The sequence below is a fragment of the Melospiza melodia genome, chromosome 2 (genome assembly GCF_035770615.1).
Source record: "Melospiza melodia melodia isolate bMelMel2 chromosome 2, bMelMel2.pri, whole genome shotgun sequence".
In the NCBI taxonomy this organism is placed as follows: domain Eukaryota; kingdom Metazoa; phylum Chordata; class Aves; order Passeriformes; family Passerellidae; genus Melospiza; species Melospiza melodia.
In genome coordinates this window covers 73,574,524-73,597,663 of record NC_086195.1, presented here as the reverse complement: position 1 = coordinate 73,597,663, position 23,140 = coordinate 73,574,524, and the positions used below count along the sequence as shown (strand labels likewise).

General features: G+C 39.0%; 2 protein-coding genes across 3 annotated transcripts; one reads left to right on the top strand and one right to left on the bottom strand.

The window, feature by feature from the left end:
- Positions 1-209: 209 nt before the first annotated feature.
- Positions 210-2,878, bottom strand: ANKRD49 (ankyrin repeat domain 49). Its single transcript, XM_063148872.1, has 3 exons — positions 2,813-2,878; positions 2,004-2,274; positions 210-1,165 (listed from the first exon to the last, which is right to left on the bottom strand). Exons 2-3 carry the CDS (start codon positions 2,259-2,261, stop codon positions 707-709), a joined length of 717 nt encoding a protein of 238 aa, XP_063004942.1. The 5' UTR covers positions 2,262-2,274; positions 2,813-2,878; the 3' UTR covers positions 210-706.
- Positions 2,879-2,928: 50 nt separating this feature from the next.
- On the top strand, positions 2,929-22,816 carry MRE11 (MRE11 homolog, double strand break repair nuclease). 2 transcript variants are annotated; one of them, XM_063148870.1, is made up of 19 exons: positions 2,929-3,139; positions 3,643-3,775; positions 6,097-6,257; positions 6,846-6,933; positions 7,808-7,949; positions 9,401-9,515; positions 10,522-10,707; positions 11,170-11,341; positions 12,042-12,122; positions 12,658-12,784; positions 14,530-14,630; positions 15,762-15,935; positions 17,065-17,127; positions 18,091-18,307; positions 19,253-19,336; positions 20,313-20,368; positions 20,830-20,897; positions 21,275-21,353; positions 22,451-22,816. In XM_063148870.1, the coding sequence occupies exons 1-19, from the start codon at positions 3,120-3,122 to the stop codon at positions 22,493-22,495; spliced, it is 2,112 nt and encodes a 703-aa protein (XP_063004940.1). In that variant the 5' UTR covers positions 2,929-3,119; the 3' UTR covers positions 22,496-22,816. The 2 variants fall into 2 exon arrangements, with proteins under 2 accessions (XP_063004940.1, XP_063004941.1); XM_063148871.1 differs by lacking the exon at positions 2,929-3,139 and having other exon boundaries at positions 6,116-6,257.
- Positions 22,817-23,140: the final 324 nt, after the last annotated feature.

Sequence of the window (23,140 nt, the reverse complement as noted above, 5' to 3'; positions counted from 1 at the left end):
TTCCAATTAATGCCACATTCTTGATATTAAGTCTTTATGCAACTTAATTGCAAGGGAAAAGTAAAGAGGATCTTGATAGAAAGTCCCTTCCTTGAAAAGCACCAGGAAAAAAATAAACCAGAACTACTTTCTATCCTATGAATAATGTGTTTGATTTATGAACAGATTGCATTGATAAATGGACTTTTAATTAAAAATATGACAAAATATTTTGAGTTAGATATTTTATTTTATAATAAGCCTTACATTAGGTTCATTAAACATTTTGTGTATCACCCAATAAGTTACATTCATTCTGAGCTTTCATGCAGTTTTAAAAAAGTTAGAATGTCTCAAAAAATAATTTTCAAGTGAGCCGTAATAAAGTCTGCATAACCAAGCCAGAATTTTTTCACATCAAGTAAATATTCCAGTTTTCCCTCCTGCTTTGACACTACAGACAACTTACAAAGGCCTCTCCAAATCTGCACTTATTAAACAGAAACTCACAGGAATTACTGAGACTTTCTGACCACCTCAGCTAACTGCAGGAACGCTTCAAAGTACGAGCGTGACCACTGAACTGCACTGCAGGAGGTGACATTTTGCCTGAGGAGAATACTGAAATATCTTACATTAAAACCTCGTTGCAAAGAGACAGACCACCACCGACAGGCATGCAGAAGACTAACAAGAAAGAGGCAGAAAACCTCACATTCACAAGCTTTTAGGGGGACACAGTGTTTATGCAGTCTTCTACTATTTCAAAAAGGTAGTGATATATATCAGTCCTCCTTGCAATGTCAAGGGCAGTTTCATCCAAGTTGTTTTTCAAGTCTGGCTTCACGTAGCGATTCATCAGCAGGAGCTCAAGGGTTTCCCTGCTGTTCTTGTTTCCTGCAGCGATGTGCAGGGGTGTCAGCAGCCCGTTTGTCTGCGCGTTGATGTCCGCGCCCTGCTGCAGCAGGAACGCGGCCACGCTGGTGTTGTTCCACTTGCAGGCGCTGTGCAGGGGCGTCCAGCCGTCCACGGTCTGCGCGTGCACGTCGGCCCCTTGGGCCACCAGCTCGTGTGCAACGTCCAGGTGCCCGCTGTAGGCAGCTCGGTGCAGAGGAGTGTACTGATCCTCATCACGAGCGTTCACTGGAGCCAGCTTTTCCGTCAGGAGCCTCTTCACCGTACCCAGCTGTTTAAAGAAAACAGGGAACTTCACGTGATTCTATGAAACAAGATGTATGGCTTTTGTCGCGGACATATTTTATGAAAAATCCTTTGACAGGATCCTTTTCTCCTGAGAAGCTGGAAGGCCTCATAAATGACAAGTAAACAATAATTATCTGCTGCTGTGCAATGCAACAGGTGCATCTTTGATTGGTCTGATGTGGTTGTTTTTAATTAATGGCCAATCAAAGTCCAGCTTAGACTCTCTGGACAGTCACAAGATTTTATTATCATTCCATTCCTTTCCTTTCCTTCCTAGCTTTCTGATGAAATCCTTTCTCTCCATTCTTTTGTATAGTTTTAGTATATAATTTTCTTTTAATATATCATAAAATAATAAATCAGCCTTCTGAAACATGGAGTCAAGATTCTCATCATTTCCCTCGTCCTGGGACCCCTGTGAACACCACCACATGGCTTTGAAGGTCCTGAAGTTTAATTTCTGTCAGTGCCAGAAGCACTTATAAAATCTCAGGTACAGCCTCTCCACCCCAGTTAAAAGGCTTACTTGCCATGAAGAGCCTAGCATGCTTTCAGTTTAGAGAAGTTAAAGAAAAGTGCTGTTACTTGAACTTTGAACTGGAATCAAAATTTGTTCTAACAGCCAATGGATCCAGAGACGCTTCAGTGTGTACGGGCTACAAAGGGGGATGGTTTACATAGAGTGGCTTGCAAAACCAAATCAGAAGAGCTCAGAGAAAGAAAGAAAAGTATAGGTAAATTTTTGTTTGTGGATGAGACTACAGACACGCTCAAAATAACATTCTTGTAAATTACATATGTGAACAGAGCAAGTGCCTTACCCGATTGTTTTCAGCTGCCCAGAGTAGCAATTTCTCTGGATGTTTTTCCATTTTCTTTTCTTGCATTTCGTACCATTCCTCCGTTCTTTCTTGCTCATCATCATCATCATCAGACTGTCCTGACCAACAGCTCTGAGTTCCTACAGGAATCAAATGCCTGTGTGTCTCCAGCAGTTCAAGTTGGTTAAAATGCTCTGTGAAGTCTTCGAACAGCTCGCTGTCATCATCGTCCTCATCAGCTTGCTTGTCTTTATTCATTTTCAGTCAGCATCTGTAGAACAGTATTTATGCCAACTGTAACTGTTATCGGTGCACTGTCAATAAAACTATCTGATGGATGATGCTGGTGTCAACAAACAGCAAAACTCAAGGGAAAACTCAGTGACCCTCTGCTAACCCGGGCTTTGCCAGCTCTGCCAGAACTCACAGACAACATCCACGCTAAAAAGCACCGCGTTACCCCGACCCTCGGACGGCACCACCTTCACACTGCAGTGCAGCACTGCACGGGGCTTTGCTGAGCGCACTCGGAACGCTGCTCACTTTACCAACAAAGGGTCTGGAGAGCAGCCCGGACTTTGGGGCAGAGTCTCTGCTCCGCCACAACAGCCCAGCCCAGCCCAGCCCAGCCCAGCCCAGCCCAGCCCAGCCCAGCCCAGCCCAGCCCGGCCCGCAGCACCGGCCCCGCTCCCCTCCGCGGGGCCCGCATCACCCCGGGCAGGCCGCACCGCACCGCCCCGCAAGACATCGGCCGATCCCCGCCCACCCCGCGGGTCTCCCGTCCGCCCCGCCCGGCCCCGCTCCGGTACCCGCGGTCCCAGCGCCGCCGGGGCTCCGCGCGGGGCGCGCCCGCCGAGCGCTTCCGGGCCGCGCGGCCGCCGGACGTGACGGAACGGGCCGGGCCGGGCCGGGGGCGGTGCTCGGCCCGAGCCGCGGCGGGAGCGCGGGATGGAGCGGCGGCGGTGATCGTGCGGAGTGATCGCACCTCACTGTGCCCCCTGGCCCGGCGCCTGGCTTGGTCTCTTGTGCTTCGCGTAGCGCCTGTGAAGAGAGACGCTGACTCCCTGAGCCGTCAGCGCTGTGCCAGAGCCTTCCCGTGAGGAACCTCGCACCAGGATGAGCGCCATCAACTCACAGTAAGCTCCCGCTGTCTGCAGCTCCCTGCAATGCTGACACACCAGGCAGCAAGTGTTTTATGTGTCTGGGACGAGTTAAGAAGAGCCGGGATCATCAGCTGCGTTTCCCTGTGGTCCTTATGATCACCGTGCTTGCCTTCATGCACGTGTAGATTACCAGTGCAAAAAGAGAATTAGACTTTCCACAAGTATTTTTAAAAGCAAGAAACATACAAAGGGTTCTTTAGTTTTTAATTAGATACTTCAGAGGGGTGCTTGCATCCCTTTACTGGAGCAGAATGACTAGGATAAACAAATCTTCCAATTGGCTGTTTTGGCAATGTGCAGTTTGCAGTACAAGTAGTGAAGTATTTTGAGACTCTTAGAGGACTGATACTTGGTAGAGTTTTATGACAAATCTCCTTGTTTCATGACTTTGGACAGATAAGCTTACCTTAGTAAAGCCTGTGTAGAAATTCCCTATGTGTATTGCTCTCAGACACTAGTTTTCCTGTCTTATTCAGGGATGATGAAGATACCTTTAAAATACTCGTTGCTACTGATATTCATCTCGGCTATTTGGAGAAGGATCCAGTGCGTGGAAATGATACATTTGTAACTTTTAATGAAATTCTGGACCACGCTCAAAAAAATGAAGTAAGTGCTACTTTTTGGAGAAGGAAAAACTGAAGCTGTTAAAATATGGTCCAATCTGCCAGAAGCTGTAAAGCTTAGTCCTGGTACAGTCTCTAGTAATACCAAATCAAATGGCTGAACTATTTGTTACATTCAGTTTCATTTCTGGTTTAGTAAAAGGAGCGCCTGATTCTTTGTGAGAGCATTCTTACTGAATCATGACTTTGGTTGCATTAGCAGTGGTTTTGGGTTTCAGTGGTATCTAGAGAGGGTTTGTCACTTCGAGGGGGAAAAATAATTGAGGAGAGTGAGAGTAGTGATATACAGTCTTCTGACAAACCAGCAGAGATTTGTTAGAAGCTTTTGAAGTGTCGTGCAGTGCTGAGTCGCTGAAGTGAGCAGTTCTGGTGCCGAGCAGCTCTGTTTCCTGCACAGTTGGTGGCAGAATCCTGTAGTGGGGTGGACAGAGGGATTTCCTGAACTGGGACAGTGTCGGAGGAGCCGAGAGCCGCCAGGCGCCCGCAGCGGCTGATGGGACCTGGGTGCAGTCAGGAGCAGTGGCAGCCAAGACCCCACCCCGCACCTGTAAAAGAAGCTCCAGGGGAATGGCAGGAAGCTGGAGCACTTCCAGGATGGCAAACAGACCTGCCGTGGTGTGACTTTTTGTGCAGGAACAGCACTTGAGCCCTGCCAGCTCCACCAGGGAGCGGTGGTGTCTATCTGGCAGAAAGCCATGGCCTTTCTAGAGAGAAGTCCCTGTCCAGACCCAGCTCTGGTTGAGGAGTATCAGGGAGTGTGTATGAGAGAGAGACTCTGCTGGAATCACAGTCTACTTTCCTTAGGGCAGGCCTGACAGGCAGGCAGGACACATGATCCAGGGGATTCCCTATCCTCTGGATGAACTCACTGAATTAAGGGACGAGGGCGGGGGGGCAATAGCAACAAGTTCCTGCCCAGCACAGCAGGTGCATCTCCTCTGTGACTGCCCCACATCCCCACATGCCCTGACATAACAGGTGTGAGGCTCTGCAAGTGGAACTGAACAAAGACAGTGGTTCATCTAGCATAGAGGTGTTGCTGAGGTTGTTGCCTGTGCCCAATATCAAAACTCCTTCCATGAAGAAAAAGGGTGGGTTGTTAGAGGAGACACGCTTCTCATGGGAACAGAAGGCCCAATATGGTCCAGCATGTGCCAGGTGGCCAAGAAGGCTGATGGCATCCTGGCCTGGATCAGCGATGGTGTGGCCAGCAGGAGCAGGGCAGGGACTGTCCCCTGTACTGGGCACTGGTGAGGCCACACCTCGAATGCTGTGTTCAGTTCTGGGCCCCTCACTGCAAGAAGGACATTGAGGGGCTAGAGAGTGTCTAGAGAAGGGCAACAGAGCTGGGGAAGGGTCTGGAGCACAAGTGCTGTGAGGAGCAGCTGAGGGAGCTGGGGGTGTTCAGCCTGGAGAAGAGGAGGCTCAGAGGAGACCTTACTGAACTCAACAACTGCCTGAAAGGAGGATGTAGCCAGGTGGGAGTTGATCTCTTCTCCCAAGCAACAGGACTAGAGCAAGTGGCCAGAAGGCGCACCAGAAGAGATTTAGACTGCATATCAGGAAAGATTTCTTCCCTGAAAATATTGTCAAGCACTGGAACAGGCTGCTCAGGAAGGTGGTGGAGTTGCCATCCCTGGAGATATTTAAAAGATGTATGCATGTGGCACTCGGGGATATGGTTTCATGTTGGACTCGGCAGTGCTGGGTTAACACCTGGGCTTGTTGATCTTAGAGTTCCAACCTAAAAAATTCTCTGATTCCATCTTTAAGGACTGTATGTTCATCAGTCAGATTCTTTGTAATTTTGATAAGGTTTTTTCCTAATGCTTTACCAAAAGCTAAATATATGCAGTATATGCAGAAAGAGCAGCTAGCACCTTCTCAGAATAATGTGGTGATGGCTACTGGTTTCTTTGCACTAGGTAGCGCAGCAGTGAGAAAATAATGTAGCTTTTCATGCCTGTCAAAAATGTTCAGGAGCCAATTTGGAGCCCCTTATTACAATAGTAGACTAATCATTTTTTTACCATTATTAGTTGTTTTCTCCTGTGGCTCTTCATAAATGGGTCTTTTTGGGGTTGACTTTGTTTTAATCAGTAATTTAATTAGGTTTTTTCTAATTAGGAAGTTAAATATTGTTTCTCTTACAACTAACTCCTTTTACCTAGAAGTATTATTTTCTCATATTTGAGGAAATATATGGAACTCCCTAGAAGAAATAATTTAAACAATTTGCTTAGAAGTCTTTCAAGGTAATACAAAATGTTGTATTAAAATAATAAAGCTTTTTGTTACATACAGGTGGACTTTATTTTATTAGGTGGAGACCTTTTTCACGACAACAAACCCTCCAGAAAAACAGTACACTCTTGTTTGGAGTCACTAAGAAAATACTGCATGGGTGATCGTCCTGTTCAGTTTGAAATTTTGAGTGATCAGGCAGTTAATTTTCATTACAGCAAGTAAGTATGTTACTATAAATTATCATGTAAGGCTTGGTTTGTGTATTGGGTGAGTGTGTTGTGATTTTTATTTTATATTCTCCATGACTGGAACCTGGAATTTTTAGGCCTGCGTGGGACAGTTCACAGGATAACTTCACCTGTCATCTAAGTCTGTAAAGAAATGTGTACAATATTTTGAGAAACCTCTGAGTGTGGTATGAGTCTTGATATGTTTATGTAATGTACAGTTTCCATTTTGCAAGTACAATACAAGTAATCCAGTTCACATTCAGCAGAGTTCCCTGTGTGTAAGCAAAGGTTGCACAGCCTAATCCACTAGTTCTACACAATTTTTTGTACAAATCTTTTCATGGCTTGTTCTAAAAAATAGAGATCTCTTTTGCTACCCTATTCCCCATAGAAAGTGCCATTCCAGACCATGAGTAAGAATCTTCTTATGGTTAAGCTTAAGCTTTGGCTTATTCATAATCACTTCTTTCTGAGTTTTACCACATCTATTTGTGATGAAGTTAATTTGAAGAGAATATTGAGAATCATACACAAATTTGCAGATACAGTTTAATTTCTTTTCCTATTTTTGTTTAGGTTTCCTTGGGTGAATTATCAGGATGAAAATCTCAACATTTCTATTCCAGTTTTTAGTATTCATGGCAATCATGATGATCCCACAGGGGTAATTCTTATCATAATTTTACTGTTGCATTACAAAGATACAGAAATACAGTTCTGGGAGACCATGCTACTTTTAGTCAGTTGCTCCACTCTGTGTGTAAATATTCTGTGCATCCTTAGGACTTACCTTAATGAGTGACAATGAGTTAAGAGTAAGTGGGACATTTAAAAGCAAATGTAAATAAGAGATCCATAGGAACTGTGTTTAATTTCTTAATGTATGTAGGTTTCTGTCATTGAGAACAGAATCACTTTTCATGCCTAGAAGTAGCAGCCTTTCTGAAAAAGTTTCTAAAACATTCCATCTGTAGAGACTGAAAGCTTCTTTCCTAAAAAAGGAGAATTTTGCTGTTTTGATTTGTGCATATGTGATTGATATGCATCATTTATTTTCAAGGAGGATAATCTGATAATAGTGAAATGGTAGCTTAAAAACAAGCTAATCAAAGTAAACAAGAAATGGTTTAGAAAGCATTAAAATGCATGTGTTAAATTAATGATTTTGCATTTTATATCAAATAGCAGTGTATCACAGAGATGAGTGTTTTAGCAGCAGTTTAACTTTGAACTTACTATAAGGTAGTTACCTTAACCAGATAATTTTTGTAGTAGTTTAGAGACTGGCTAGTTTGAGTGGTTTTTTGCGTTTTTGTATTTCTGAATGATTTAATGTTTAGTTTCATATTGTTCAAATGAAGTATGACTTGTAAGGAAAAGAGTACTCTAGAGTATTAGCAAAACCCTTAATATTTGTTATGGGACTTATTTTCAACTGCAGAAGTTACTCAAGGAAAGATATTCTATCTTACTTTTGAGACTTTCATTTAGACATTAAACACTTAATGTTCTATTCAAATTCTGTATTTGTTTCTTAGGCAGATTCACTGTGTGCATTGGATATTTTAAGCTGTGCAGGACTGCTGAATCACTTTGGGCGTTCAACTTCAGTGGAGAAAATAGATATTAGTCCCATTTTATTGCGTAAAGGTAGAACAAAAATTGCTCTGTATGGCTTAGGTGAGTATTTGTCTGCCAGACTGTGACTAGACTGTTCATGTATTACTGAAATTTAATGGGTATGAATAAAATTGGAGCAAATGTATGAGGCTGCAACAAACATGAAGGTCTATATGATTCTAAATTAAAGCATATAAATTCTGTGACAATGTCAGATTTTCGTCCTGCTTTGTGTTACTAGCTGGCAGGGGTTTTTTTTTTGCTCATTTAGATAAATCTTCCTAAATTTAATTTTTGTACTTTTATTGGTGATAAATGAAGCCTGCTTCAGTTAACCATAGTGCTGGTGTATCAAGTCAGAGCAATCACTCTTAAATTCTCTCTGTTGTGTATTAAGTTTATTTCATCCTACTTAAGCAAAACTTAAACACCCAATGTTTATATGCTATTTTGGTTATATTTAAAAACATAAGCTGTCTGAGCAGAAATCTAGTGTCTTATGTCTCTGTCTGAAGTGGTTCATAAGTAGCATTGGCCATGGGTAGTCTCAGTTACCTTAAAGAAACTTAAGAGTTTCGTACTTTAAAGCGGTTCTGTGATATGTTTTCACCTTCAGGTTTGTTCCTTTGTATTTTCTCCACTGAATTCCTCTCTACTCTCACTTCATCCTTAGTATGGTTATTTTTGACTGCTCTCTGTCTGGAGAAGTTAACTATTAAGGTCTTATTTTTCCACCCTTATTTTTTGTCCAGTCATGAGTGCTTAAATACCTAATTCCAAGCAACTTTTATAGCTCCAAATTAAGTCCTAGTTGGCCATGATTTTGTGTGTTTAATGAGACACTTGAGATGCTAGGTGTTTGAAAGGTTAGTAGTTAAGATGTTTGAAAGGTTAGTAGTTAGTGGAATGATCTAATATCAAAATATAAGAGTTTTCAGTACCAAAGTTGATACTGGGAAATGCAACAACTTTCTAAAGTACCAGTGTTGCTACATGAAGGTGTTCATGGCATGTTTCTTTGTGTTTGTGCCAGAATTATTTTTACCTTTATGACTTTCTCTGATTCAGAGAGCATTTGTTCTTATGCAAAATATGGACACTCCACATGGAATTTATTGATGTCTATCATGAGCCTGGCTAAGGATAATTTGGGTTTTTTTTCCCTAGTTAAAAACATCAAGGAAATAATCAGTGTCTTCCAGGGATGGGGCATGCACAACTTTCTTGGGCAAGCTGTTCCAGTGCCTCATTACCCGTACAGTAAAGAACTTCATAGTAATATCCAACCTAAATTTGTCCTCCTTCAGTTTAAAGCCATTCCCCTGTCCCATCATGCTTTCCCTTCTGAAAAGTCCCTCTCCAGCTTTCTTGTAAACCACTTTGGGTATCAGGAGGTTGCTATATTTTTGTTCCTCATGCTGTTTTTAATAGAGTTGCTAGTAAAAATGCTATGAAATACAGACTTGTTTACCACACAAATTTGTTTTTGTTTGTTTGTTTGCCCACTTCAGGAGCAATTCCAGATGAGAGGTTGTATCGTATGTTTGTCAATAAGCAAGTAACCATGCTGAGACCAAAGGAGGATGAAGATAGTTGGTTTAACTTGTTTGTGATTCATCAAAATAGGTAACAGTACTAAATGAATTACAGCAACTTACTGTGTTACTACATTAAACTGTCTGGAAAAGGATAGGTGAGCACACCAGCTGCGTTATTTCATACTTCTTGTGAGTAGCTGGTTTCTTAAGATTTTTACAAGTGAAAACATTGTTTTACAGCTCTTTTTAGAGAAGAATTGTAAAGGAAAAGGTTTGAAATAAATGAGTTAGGGAGCTGGGAGATCTCTTCCCAAACTTTTATAGTCAGAGGAGGGTTTGTAGTGTTACATGCATAAATCTGCTTGTTAGAGCTGGGAGAACACCAGACTTCATATTGTATTTTCTATCCTTGTTTGAACCATAGTTCAACAAGTGCCCTGTGTTCCCTTGCACTGCTGTGCTTTACAGATTGGTAACATGTTCTAGCTGCCTGCAGGCTGCTACCAGCAGTGGTAGTAGGAACAGGCAGAGTTCTTTTCCAAATACTTTCTTCTGATTTTTCCTGAAGAAGAGGGCAATCCTCATGCTCAAATAATGGTGAGGCAGACGTAAACAAATAGAGCTCATATTACCCTGTGTACTGATTTCTGTCCTGTAGGCTGAAGGAACTCACTCCTCCACCTGCCTTCTTTCAGAAAGGGATTGGGGATGGCGTGTCCCATGTCTGTTTAATTCAGTTGGTTTTTCCCCACCATTTAAAAACAAAAAACAACCAAAACTGATTGCCGTGAGATGCTATAAATGTATTCATATAGTAAAAACCCAAAAGTCTTACCAGCCAAGTAAGAAGAAAAGGGAGATCCAGATAAAGGAGGGGAGCAGAAAACAGTGAGCTGTGTAAAAAAGTGAGCTATGTAAGTTGCCCTATTGTTTAACCAAACACTAAACAACTGTGTAAGGAATAAATGTGAAGAAGAGCTGACATGTATGTCTGATATTATTGCTGGAGTTCCTGTATCATTTTAAATCACACTGATGTTTTTCTCCTTCACTCTCTCCTTGCCCATCCATTATTCTTCTCTTCTCTTGAACAGGAGCAAACATGGAGCGACCAACTACATTCCAGAGCAGTTTTTAGATGACTTTATTAATCTTGTTGTGTGGGGTCATGAACATGAGTGCAAAATAGCTCCATTCCAAAATGAACAGCAACGTTTCTATGTTTCTCAGCCAGGAAGTTCAGTGGTGACATCTCTGTCCCCTGGAGAAGCCGTGAAGAAGTGTGTGAGCTTTTCTTTTTGTTCTTGTCTATCCCTTGTCTTGCATGTCTCAGATGTTATTTTGAGAACAGAAAAGTACTTGAATACAGTATGAAAAGGCTTGTATTACTGTGTGGATTAGCTTCAGAGTGTGACATAATAAGCAAAGTAGATGGAATGAGTACCTGGTATAACTTCTGCTTTGCTCATAATTTAATCTAACATTTAAAGCAAATGGAACTTAGCTAAGAGGAGTTACACTCTGATAAATTGGAATACAAGTAACTGAGTGCAGGTGCTTGTGTATGGAATAAGCATAATCTAAGTGTAATAAAATGGGAGTTTTGCCAGGCCAACCCTGAAGTACAGATCTTTCTGTAGCTTTTGAAATTTTGTCCCTGAAAAGTAAACATGAATTTGAAAAATCTTTATACCACAGTTCTTTTAATTTTATCTTCTAGTAAGTTACCTTTCTTCTTCTAGACACATAGGTTTGCTGCATGTTAAAGGGAAAAAAATGAAAATGGAGAAGATTGCTCTAGAGACAGTGCGAACTTTCCATATAGAGGACATTGTTCTAGCGGATCATCCAGATCTTTTTCATCCTGACAATCCTAATGTTACTCAGGCAGTACAGGCATTCTGCATGGAAAAGGTAACTTGTGATGATAACAGTTTATAGATAACTGTATGGACAGGGAATAGGATGTGTGACTGGTTTTGAGACTGGAAGATGAGAAATCTTGTGCCCCATATTAAAACAAACTTAGACAGTGTTTCCATAGGAAGCTAATTCCATGCCATTCACTCTGAAGCCTTGGCTTCCAGATTCCTTGATTGGGATGAGCTATTAAAGTAGGCTGGAACTGCTCTTTAGGTGTCCTTATGATTTTTGTACAAAAGCTTGCACCTAAGAGTGGGACAATGTTGGATGTGCACTTTGGAACCAGCATAAATACATTGACCTAAACCCTGAGAGCTCAACCAAGCAGTCTGAAGTGGCAGAAGTAACTAAGCAAATTTATTAATTGTTTAGTTCTTAGGTTTATATGGCTCTTTCTGCTTTTCTGGAACTAGAAATTTAGCAAAGCATAGTGACTATAAAATATGAGAGATCAGTGGTGTTGATACTGCTAGACTACACTATATCTGAAGGATAAACCCTTCTTTGTCATGTTTTCCTCAGTCATTCTTAATGACTTTTGTGACATACGTGTTCAGGAACAAGAGCACATTCTATAATGATTTATTTTGATTGCTCCCCTTGCAGCTGGATGTATTTAAAGTTATACTTGAAGCGTTCAGGCATCTGTAGGAGAACAAAGTAGAACTGAATTTATAATTCTCCTTCACAGGTGGAATTGATGCTGGACACTGCAGAAAGAGAACGCTTGGGAAATCCTCGCCAGCCAGAGAAGCCTATCATAAGATTAAGAGTAAGAAATTGTTCAGCTTGGATTGCTTTGTTTTTAAAGGTCACTGTGAAAGGTTTCAAAGCAAAGTCATGCTTTTTGTGTAAACACATAATGTATACATTTTTGGTGTGTACAGACAAAATAAATCACCTACCATACTTCTGTTTACCTGTGTAACCAGTACTCTAAGTTAAAGGATGAGATTGGTCATAAATGTACTTCACTCTGTTCTGAGTAAGGGCATCAGAAGTGTCTATTTACTGTGAATTTTTATAGGTCATATTATCCTGTGTGCTTTCCCAACCCAATTGGAAACTGTTGAAAAAGCTAGTAAATGAAACAAATTAAGAACGAGTTATAAAAATGAGCTGTTATTAGCTATTCTGCTAATGTTATTATTAGCTGTTAACTGTTTGGCATAGTAAGGCATTAATTTTAGGTTGACTTATTTCTTACTATTAATTTTTTCCTTTGAAGCATAACAAATCTGTTTTGATTTGTGTGACTTCCCCACTTCTTTTTGTTTCATATTTAAATTTGTCCTTTCCTCACTTAGGTTGATTATGCAGGTGGGTTTGAACCGTTCAGTGTCCATCGTTTCAGCCAGAAGTACATGCATCGGGTGGCTAACCCAAAAGACATCATACACTTTTTCAGGCACCGTGAACAGAAAGAGAAAAAAGGTGATTATGAAAGAAGGAATTATTGGCTTGCTTTTGTTTGCCTTCATCTCTCTGTATTTTGTTGCCCAGCACTTGCAAAGGTTTGGTGTCTAATGTCTTACAGGAGGAGTAAAGATGCATTGTCTTATTGAAGTGTATATATTGCACAGTTATTTCTTTTCTATTTTTGCGTTTGTCCAAAAATTCTGATATTCAGCACAGTGTCTTCTGACAGTTATTCATAACCAGTTTCATTCTCCTTTGGCCTCAGACCTTATTGAGTTATTTATAGTAGTACATATAGCCCCATGCCAGACTGAGTTACTCTATGCTTCTGTGGTAATTACCATGAAAGGCATTAAGTGGCTCACTCCCGAGGCTTCTTAGAATAAGATGATTTGGTTTGACCACTCTGAAGGAAAAGAAGTGGATATAGTGCTTTTTCCCTTTATATTTTAATTTTACTTTGTAGTAGTTAATTTGTTCATACCTAAAATAGTCATGAGGGGTGTGGGCTTAAGAGCTGTTGATATATTTTTTTTAAAAGGTCCAAATGTAGGATAGCATTTTGTTTGCCCTAATTAATTGTGTGTATGAGGTGCTCTTGGCTTGTCTCTTCCAGGTTTGTTTCTATTCAAATATTTGTGCAAAACCAATAATAGCTGTTAGTATTGCAGCATTTCTCACTGTTTCCTAGAATTTTTAATAAATGGTTAATACATGTTGTTCAAATACTGGATTTGTAATAGTTGCTAATGAAGATTCAGCTTGTACAGGAACATAATGTGCTAAAAAACTCTTTCTAGTTTGCATTAGTACATTGCAAGTGCATTGTCCAGTTCCAGTGGCAGTTTTTATGAATACTATCAGTTCTATAAAGTTCAAAACATCATTTCATGAATAAAAACTGCTTTTAGTGAGTTTTAAAATTATACTGTATTGATCTTGGTTTATTTTGCTTTGGTTTCCTTTTTTTATAGTTGTATAATCTTATTAACATTTCAGAATACACAGTGGCTACCACATGTGCCACCATGTTTCACTAATTTACTTTTCCTACTTAATGGGCATATCAGCTTCAGGAAGGGAATGTGAAAGTACTGCCATGGCTTTTGTGTTGCTTTATTAGACAGCCTCTTATGCAAGGGAAGTGGCTAAGGAAGCACACAATGTTTTCATTATGTGCACATTGTGGTACACTACAGGGGATGTTAAAACTGCAGGAATTCAGTCTATAGTCTAAAGCTGGCTATAGTCACTTAAAGTTATTTGTGTGGTATATGCTAACCTAGGATGATTATCCTTGTCATCTTTCTGCCATTCCTACCTTGCTGCCTGAGAAGGGGGGATGAGCTATGAGCATTTCCTATTGAAAATCAGTCCATGTGCTACAGAGGAGAATCTCTTTTCTAGTAAATGGGTTACTTATAAAAAACTTTATGCTTTGATGACTCCTATGATTTTCTTCTATTTGTGACCTTCTAGAGTTCAATTATAATAACCTTCAGAACACAGTGTTCAATATATAATTCCAGATATATGTTAGTTGGAACTCTTTATATCTGCTAGACATGGAGTTGTCTCCACAATTATGTTTCTCTGTGTTTCCAATGAATAGACTCTAAAAAGAGCAAAAAGCTCTACATACAAAAGGGACCACAATTCTTAGGAGACTTGCATTAACCTTTTTTCCTGCTACTGTCAGTGGGATGGGAATAATTAAAAGCTGTAAATCTGGATGATGCCACTGTGCTTTTCTATTCTAGACATTGATCTTAATTTTGGAAAATTGGTTAGCAGACCTGCTGAGGGAACAACACTGAGGGTAGAAGACCTTGTAAAGCAGTATTTCCAGACAGCAGAAAAGGTATATTTCTACCTTTTATAATTTTCCTTTTTAATGTCATATGATATTTTTATTACCTTTTTTTCTTTCTTAATGGAAGTAGTGTGCCCTGAAAAGACTCTGACATTCACTATGAAATGAATTTATTTCCCAAAACACTGTGTGTGTGTTTCAGATGACACATGAAGTGTGTGTCTTAGATTAGCAAGTAACTGCTGTGTATAGGTTGTGTAGGTGTGTGAACACACACTGCTTTGAGAGCATGATAGTTCTTTGTGTGAACTTGCAGTGTGTGCCCTGTACTGTGTGTCATGTACTCAAGTACAGGAGGAGAATCTCAGGCAGCATGTGAGGGAAGAGCTGCCTTAATTTACTCTAGAACCAGTGTGAGACTGTAGCATTTACTATTACCAGCTGACTTAGAGTCACTTGTTGCTTTGCAGTGTGTTTGTGTCCTCAGATGTAGTGCACATCCACATTTTATCTAAAGCAGAGCAGGGAGAAGGAAGAGAGACTCGTGATAATTTGCTTCCTTCCCACCCTCTTGTTAAATATAGTATATTTCCCTTTCCCAGCACCAGTGCAGTAACATCTATGAGCCAGGTGCACAAATGCTTGATGTAGTTGATCAAACATAACTTGCAGAAGCTATTTCAGTTGTAGAAAGTCTTTAAGCAAGAATTCTTGAGGTAAAGATCCTTCAAATTACGTCATCCTGCCTAACCTTAGACACATGCTAGGTGTCAGTATTAGGACAGCATAAATCATGTTCCTTTGTTATACTTACTTTATTGAAGCATTTTATTGTATAATAGTTAGGAAGTTTATTCTTCTGGGCAGCATTATTTCCTGGAAGATTTTATTTTAGATATTACTAGCATTGCAGTTTCTTTACTGTCCATAAAGCCTTTGGCTTTGACTAGTTTGAAAAATACTCTGTAAAGTTAATGTGACATGCTAGTAGCAAGAGAGTTGTATGTTTATGACACATAATATTTGCTTATTGCTGTGCTTTTCTCTGATTTAAATAAGCAATGCACATTACTGTTTTTGCAACCAATTTAATGTAATATTTATCTGAAACAGCTGGAATATTTCTTGCTTTCTCTAATGGCAGATGCTTCTTAACAAATTGTTTCCCCAATTCTAAAGAAGGTACAGCTTTCACTTCTAACCGAAAGAGGAATGGGAGAAGCAGTGCAAGAGTTTGTGGACAAAGAAGAAAAAGATGCCATAGAAGAGTTGGTGAAATTTCAGCTAGAAAAAACGCAAAGGTTTCTCAAGGAGCGTCGCACTGATGCAGTGGAAGAAAAAATAGATGAGGAGGTAATGTCTGTTAATGTTGATTCCCCAAGAGAGGTCAAGACAGTAGAAAAATCCGTGCTCAAACACAATTTAATAGAATTGCCTATGTGTGGAGCATCTGCTTGAGGCAAGTATTGCCTCAGTTGTCAAGCAGAGGCAACACTTGACTCTAGTAATTTTCTGCAATTAATAAATCAGTAATTAATTTATGAGGAAGTTTCAAATACATGATTTCAAAACTTGTACTGAAAATGGAACATGCGCACATGTTCACAGAAAAAATCTGTCTTAATACATGTAGAACTACATATTTACTACTGTTCTGAGAAAGATGACAGGTATAATCTCTTTGTAGCTCTTTCGTATTGGCTTAGGGAAGAGTACAAGAACAGGACAAGCAAAAAAGAAATTTATACTTCAGGTGCTCTGCTTGCTTCTAGATAACTGCTTGCAGCTCAGGGCATCCCAAAGACAGGCCCGGTTTGTGCGTATTGAGGAACTCTTGAAAGACATTTTTGTCAACCAGTTGAGCTTCCACGTGAGCCCATTTATTCAGCTGTAATATTCAACACTGTAGAAGTAATTTTTCTGCAGCTTATCTGTGCACTGTTTAAAAAATAATTTGGTGGGGAAGGAAGGCTACATGTACATGTTTTCTTACTGATTGCTTTAATTCATGTGGGGTTGAAAGAGACAATAAACAATCAGTGCCTGCAGGCTTTCTGTGACACTTCAGGGTGTATTTTCTGTTGTTGTTTGTCCTTAGAACTAATGTCTTCTTTCTGTCATTCCTCATATCTTTTTCCATATTTTTCAAGTTGAGCTTCCTTAGTTGTACAGCATTGTCTCTTCTCATAATAGTTATTTTCTGTCTTCCTTCTTCATCTCTACCTCTTTTTCCAGTTATTCATATTCCAGTGTCCCTTATTGTCAAAATTGCTATCTCATTCTTCTCTTAAACATAGTATCTCCTTCATCGTGTGCCAGGCTTTCTTCCTTGCCCTAAACAAACTGTTCAGTTATTCTTGGACTCTCCACTTCTCACATGAGCTTGACTTAATGATTCAGTGATTAAAGCTTCACACTGGCTGTATTTTGATTGTTGTATGCCATGAATTGTTATTTTGATGGGAACTGGTTTTTTATTCAGGTGCGAAAATTCAGAGAGAGTAGAAAAAAGAATACCGAAGAAGAAGATAAGGAAGTCCGTGAGGTAATTACTCTGAATTTTGAACATAGGCTGAAAAATGGAGTGGTGACTTCTGCATATAAATGCAGTCATTTAGCAATTCTTCAGCATTGTCCTTGACAAAATATGCCTGTCTGCCTTTAAGGCTTAGTAAGTCTGTTTTAAATCTTTGTTAGAATAATTATGTACCTAAGCTACTGCTCAATTTGGCTTTTGAGGTCTCTTTTTTGTACAAATTTGTGAATCTGATTGTTCATTATTTCTTGTTTTTAATGGAGGTTAGACCAGGCAGGTGACTTTCAAAGACCTTTCAGCTTAAGCTCTTTGTGATCTCATTACCAGTGGACATGTGGCTGGAATGTATTGGGTGGTATTACTGGAACAAATGGGGAATATTGATAAACCTTTAGGTACTATGTCCTTATCAGCAATCTTAAATCTCCCACATTCATACTTCGATTGCATATATATTTTCAGAGAAAACTGCCAACCTCTGTTAGCATGGGTGCTCCTTTGTCTTTGCAAGTTATGTGAGACTGGAATGGAATTTTGAGATAAAGGACACCTGGGGTGAGATTCAGTTCTCCTGGTCTAGGATATCATCACCTGAGCTAGTTGTCTTAAGCACGTACTGTCATCAACAGAGTGCAAGTCAGTGGAGCCCATAGGGTGCTTTCTCTGAGCAGGCACGTGGAGCTGACACAGGATGAGCTGAGCTGCTCACCAGACTTCACTGACAACGTGTCACATTAATGAGCTCCACTCTGTGTCAGTCTTAGATAACTACTTTATATGTACACATCTAATTATGTATTTTCACAGATATCTTCCGTAACACTGGATTTGTGTCTTCTAAACCTCGCTGGTTTAGAATTACACATTTTTATTTATAGTTATGTTATATATTTATTGTACATAACTAGGATTTAACAATGGTGTGTTTCATGATTTAAGATTCTTTTTCCTGTAATTATTTTTCCATTTCAGGCAATGATCAGAGCCAGAGCCCACCGATCTGAGGGTGATGCTCTGGTTGCAGCCTCCAGTGATGAAGATTCCATGGATATAGAGAGGATGGGCACTAGCAATCCGAGTGATGGCCTTTCTTCAACACTGAGCCGAGGAAGGGGTCGGGCAAGAGGCAGGGCAAGATGTGCAAGAGGACAAAATTCAACAGCAAGAGGTTCATCTCGAAGAGGAAGAGGTAAGAAAAACTGCACTCTTTGTACTGGAGTTCCTGACTTTTTTCTTTAAAAGTTGACTCTTTTCTGATGCTTCCATCAAGTGGAAATTTGCTGCTTAAGAACTACTGGAAAAAAAACTCTTCTCAAATACTTGGGTTATCCTATTACATAAAATTACTGCCTTACAAGGCTTAAGTTGGGACTTTTTCACTGTGATTAAAGAAAAATATCATGCTTCCCTGCTGTGGAAACATAGTATACTCCTAAAAGATGCATTATTGGGAAGTTCTGTGCGATGAAGTGCATGGATAGACCTTTGTTACTGCTAAAGATAATGCATTTGATCAGTGTAAAGAGGAGGTACATCTCTTTACTAATCATCTCTCCTAATGTAATTTACAAGAGACTTTATTGTTTCTAGTGACTGAAAATAGGGGGAGTGTTTCTTAAGCAAAAAGAGTTAAATAGCTCCTGGACTGAGTGTGATTGTACACTTTTGCAGTGGTACTTCCTTTACAGTTGCATTTTCACTGAGTACATACATATATATGTATATATATATATATATATATATATATATATATATATATGTAAATAAGTGACTCCTTTGAGTTATCTCAGTAGTATGCCCAAATGTCTGAGTGGGTTGAGTTCAAATGAAGGCTATCATCTTGCCTCTGATTTGGTTAGTGCTTTTAAACTAGTTCTGTGAGCCTGTGCTCCACCACTGTTGTGATCCCATCAGAGTAGAGCCCTCTGTGTTAAGAGGTTGTGTCTGGGGACCTTTGAACAGTTGACCCAGAGCAGTTCTTCTGCATGTAGGGAGGGCTATAATTCAAGGAGAAAGTGAGGAGTAAAGAGGATTGTAGATTTTTTTAAAGTGACTTCCCGCTCAGTAATAATAGACTAGAGAGGAAAAAAGAAACCTGCTGAACAGATTTGCGTTTTATTTGTTATATCTACAGGAACCACTAGCCAAGAGTCAGCTTCTGGCAGCAGAGCCTCCAAGCCTGTATCTGTTCCTGGCAAAAATATGTCTATCCTGGATGGTAGGCCTGTGATCTATCTTTACTCTAATCCTCTCTCTCAAATTGTAGTGAAGGTGTTTGTTCAATGATGAAGTGCTTTAATTGCCTTTTATTCTGTTAGTCAATTTCAGCTGTGAGAGATTATTTCAGCAGTAATGAAATATAATAATTAACAGTGATGAGAGAAAGAAAAAAAGAAAAGGAAAAAAATTAGTGATATTCTTCTGTCATGGGGTAAAATAGAATGTGTTAGGAACTTCTGGCTAGAACTGCAAATAGGAAACATATTACATAATGCAGTTTCTTAAGGAATATGCATAGAAAGAATGCGTCTTAATATTTTAGGCAGAATTTTCCTCAGGGGATAAAAAGTTATATTTGACTGATGTTTACAAGTTAGTAAGCTTTAATGCAGATCCATGTAGCCTTACATTGTAGTGAGTTTTGTAAATTCCAGTTTTTACTAGAGAAGAAAACCTTATCTTTAAGCCACCTACATATGTGAGAGTAGCTGTTCCTTGCTGTAGAGGAAAGGCACTGAGGAAACAGCATAGGTCATCTGAGAATTAAAGAAAAAAATACTACACATAAACCCCTCAGAAAATACACCAAGGTAGACTGAATTTTAAATTATTCAGCAAATTACCTTAATTGTAAATTGGTCAGCAAATGAAAGACTGCAGAGAAATGAATTTTAGCAGGGGTGTTCATAATTAGCCTGTTAGATATACAGGAATTTCAGTCACAGTAGTATTTTTTGCATCCTCTTAACCAGCATTACTGATGGTTTTTCAGCCAGACTGGGAACCTGCAGCTGCACAGAGGGTTATAGCCCTGGGTTGACAGACTTAATTTATGTTTTGGTTTGGTTTGTTTGTTTTACAGAGGTTTTTGCAGTGGAAATGCATGCTAGGCACATGTTAAATAAGAAGTGTATAATGTTGTTTGTATTTGATTGTGTGAGCATTTTAAAAGTATTGCTTATGTTTTATTCCAGTCTTTAGGTCTTCCAAAACAGACCACTCTTCAAATTCGTTCCAGTCTTACTCTGAGGTAAGCACCTTGTTGTATGAGTGAAGTTGCGCCTTTACTGTTGATTTTAAAAATAAATACACAGTCAAAGCATTAGCCTAAATCAGCAGATGTTCCCAAACTATCAGTTCCAGCATTAAGTTTCTACATGTTAATCTGTAGACCTTTTGTATCCTTTTTTTGTTATGGTGTTTGTCTGAGAGAAGCCCTGTTTTATTTGTGGCCATAGCCTAAGATACAAGGTGTCTATACATGAGTGTTTTGGTGGGTTGTACTAGGTCAGAGATGTGAAGGATAAACTTGTGCTGTATTTGCTAATTTGTGCAGTTCTAGCCTGGAGCCCTCTCAAGTGTATATTATTCTAACTAAATAGGTGTATAGTTGGAAAAAACCCAGAGTTTCTGTGCTATAATGCTGACACATTATGCACTCTCTCTGTAAGGAGAAATTCTGTGGAAAAACTTTATACTTTTTTTTTCCAGGATATTATAGATATTGATTCTGATCCAGAAGATACTTCTTTTGTTCCTTCTTCCAAAATAAATCAAAGGTCAGTATGTTTGCTTCATGAATGCAATGTATGCCTTATTTTTGGCTGGCAATTGGCAGTCAAAGGGTCTGATTGACTACCAGATTTTTAGGAAAGTCATTGCACTGCTAAGAAAATTTATATAAATTTTTACTTGCTAATATGGGTTATCTTTTTGTAACAGAAAAAATTAGATTACTGATTGAGGTAAACTTAATCAGAACTTTAGTATGAAGATGTTATTTTAAGAATTTGTATTGTTCTACTTATTGTTATGCCTGTTTATTTTTATTTTGTGTATTGGTGGTCCAACTCGTAAGTTAAAAGAGAAGTTTTTGGAATGTCTGGTGACTGAGAACATGCTGATGCCATTTTTTTTTCTCTTTGTATGTTTCAAGGTTGCCAGCTATGTCTTCACATAGTAAAAGAGGTTCACAGAGCCAAGCATCTAGAGGAATTGAATATGAGTCAGATGAGGTATGGTATATAGTACTGTTCTTTTGTTTTATTTCATGTAAGTTTCTATAGCTCATTGTTTTACACCTATTTGAATAAAGCATTTCAGAGTGAAATTGAATTTATTATTTTTTTTCACTAACAGGGCTAGATTATTGCAGCCAACTACCTACATAATACCAAAAATAAGGCTAGAAAAATACCTCAGAAAAATACCCGATCCTTTTTCCCTTCAATTTGTAATCAGTGAATTGTCATTACTGAAATGTGGACCTGGAATTGCCTGGGAGAGAAAGTAATTATAATCTCTTCTAGTGCTTAGCTATATCCTTTCATTTAGTTATATATTTTATTCTTCTAAAAAGGAAGATTTTTTTTTTTGCATTTAGAAATGGCAGTTTTCAGGGCATATTATTATTGCAAATTACCTAAGTACACTTCTTAAAAAATTTAAAACACTGTCTTCAAGTCTAATATGTCTGTTCTTGCAGTGTATCTTTGAACTGCTAGGAAATGATTTCTTCCATAATGAAGCAAGTAGAACTTTTTACACAGTTTTGCACTGAATAGAAGACATTATTCTGTCAAGCACTGTGCAGTTTGTTTTCAGAGTCTGTCATGCATGCTCAGAATCCATTCCTTAACAGTGTCAAGTGGTGGCCACTTCAGAGAAAATACTACGTTCTTGTCTCTTCTCCCCACTGTGCTATCTCTTCTTGTACCTGGAATGAAAACCTACATGTTTGCTTGAATATGCAAAAATAAACAGTATTTTTGATTCATACAAATATTAGTAAACTATGATGTGCAACGTGTATATAGACATAATTTAACTGAGGTATATGCTGCTCATTTACAACTGAAATATAGATTGTACCTTATGTCAAAGTAGCTGTTCTGGTCATATTGACATAAACTTCTATTCTCTGCACACATCTCACACTGGCTTCTAAGTTAATAAATGACCTCTTTCCTTTCAAAACCAACAAAAACAGGTCTGTCAGAAAACATGGACTAGTATGGTTAGGCTTTCTAGTTTAAACTAAAGGTGACTTTGCTTTTTTATGACTTGGAACACCTGCTAATTTAAGTAATGTGTGTCTCTTTGGAAACTGCAGGATGATCCGTTCATGAGTCCTGCAACGTCAAGAAGAGCTAAGTGATTTCTGACTCACTGTGCGAGAGAGACTGGAAGTTTGTGAAGAAAATGGAAAGCAGTTTGCAAAACTTTGTCTATGTGATATTTCCCTGTAAATGATGGCTTGCCTTCCATTTTCACTTCTGTGAAATGGTTTGGTTTGGGTTTGTTGGTTTCTTTCAGCGACACCAAATTTGGTGTAATGTCTGTTACATTGGTTGATGCACTAGGCTAGAAGGGCTCATATTCTAAAGTACTGCCTGAAAGTTGCAAGTTCTTTTTAAAGCTCTGAAACTCTGTTTTCTTTTTGAGATGATAATAAAAATGACATATCTTTTCTATAAAACTCCATCTCTGGTTTGAATTTTGCAGAGAAGTAAATTTATAGTAGTCTGCAGGTATGAATATGGACACAGTCTCAGTACAGTGGAATTTGTACTTACCTGCAATCTGCTGTGGATACAGTTGAAAACTCTGAGTTCAGAGTCATAGTTGGACATAAGGATGCTGTTTTCAGTACTGAAGCTATAAAATGTCTTAATGATTTCAACTCTGCCAAGAGAACCTAAACCTAGTATTGCACAGTTATTAAACATTATTAAGTTATTATACATTATAAAGTTATTACTAAATATATAACTAAAGTTATAAAGTTATTAAGATGTTACAC

Bases quoted from the DNA above. Each gene is read 5' to 3' on its own strand.
- ANKRD49 (XM_063148872.1), bottom strand. From the start codon at position 2,261: ATGAATAAAGACAAGCAAGCTGATGAGGACGATGATGACAGCGAGCTG. The intron at 1,166-2,003 runs GTAAGGCACTTG...TTCTTTAAACAG, and splicing joins GGGCAGCTGAAAACAATCGG to CTGGGTACGGTGAAGAGGCT.
- MRE11 (XM_063148870.1), top strand. From the start codon at position 3,120: ATGAGCGCCATCAACTCACA. The intron at 18,308-19,252 runs GTAAGAAAAACT...TTATATCTACAG, and splicing joins TTCATCTCGAAGAGGAAGAG to GAACCACTAGCCAAGAGTCA. The intron at 20,369-20,829 runs GTAAGCACCTTG...TTTTTTTTCCAG, and splicing joins CGTTCCAGTCTTACTCTGAG to GATATTATAGATATTGATTC.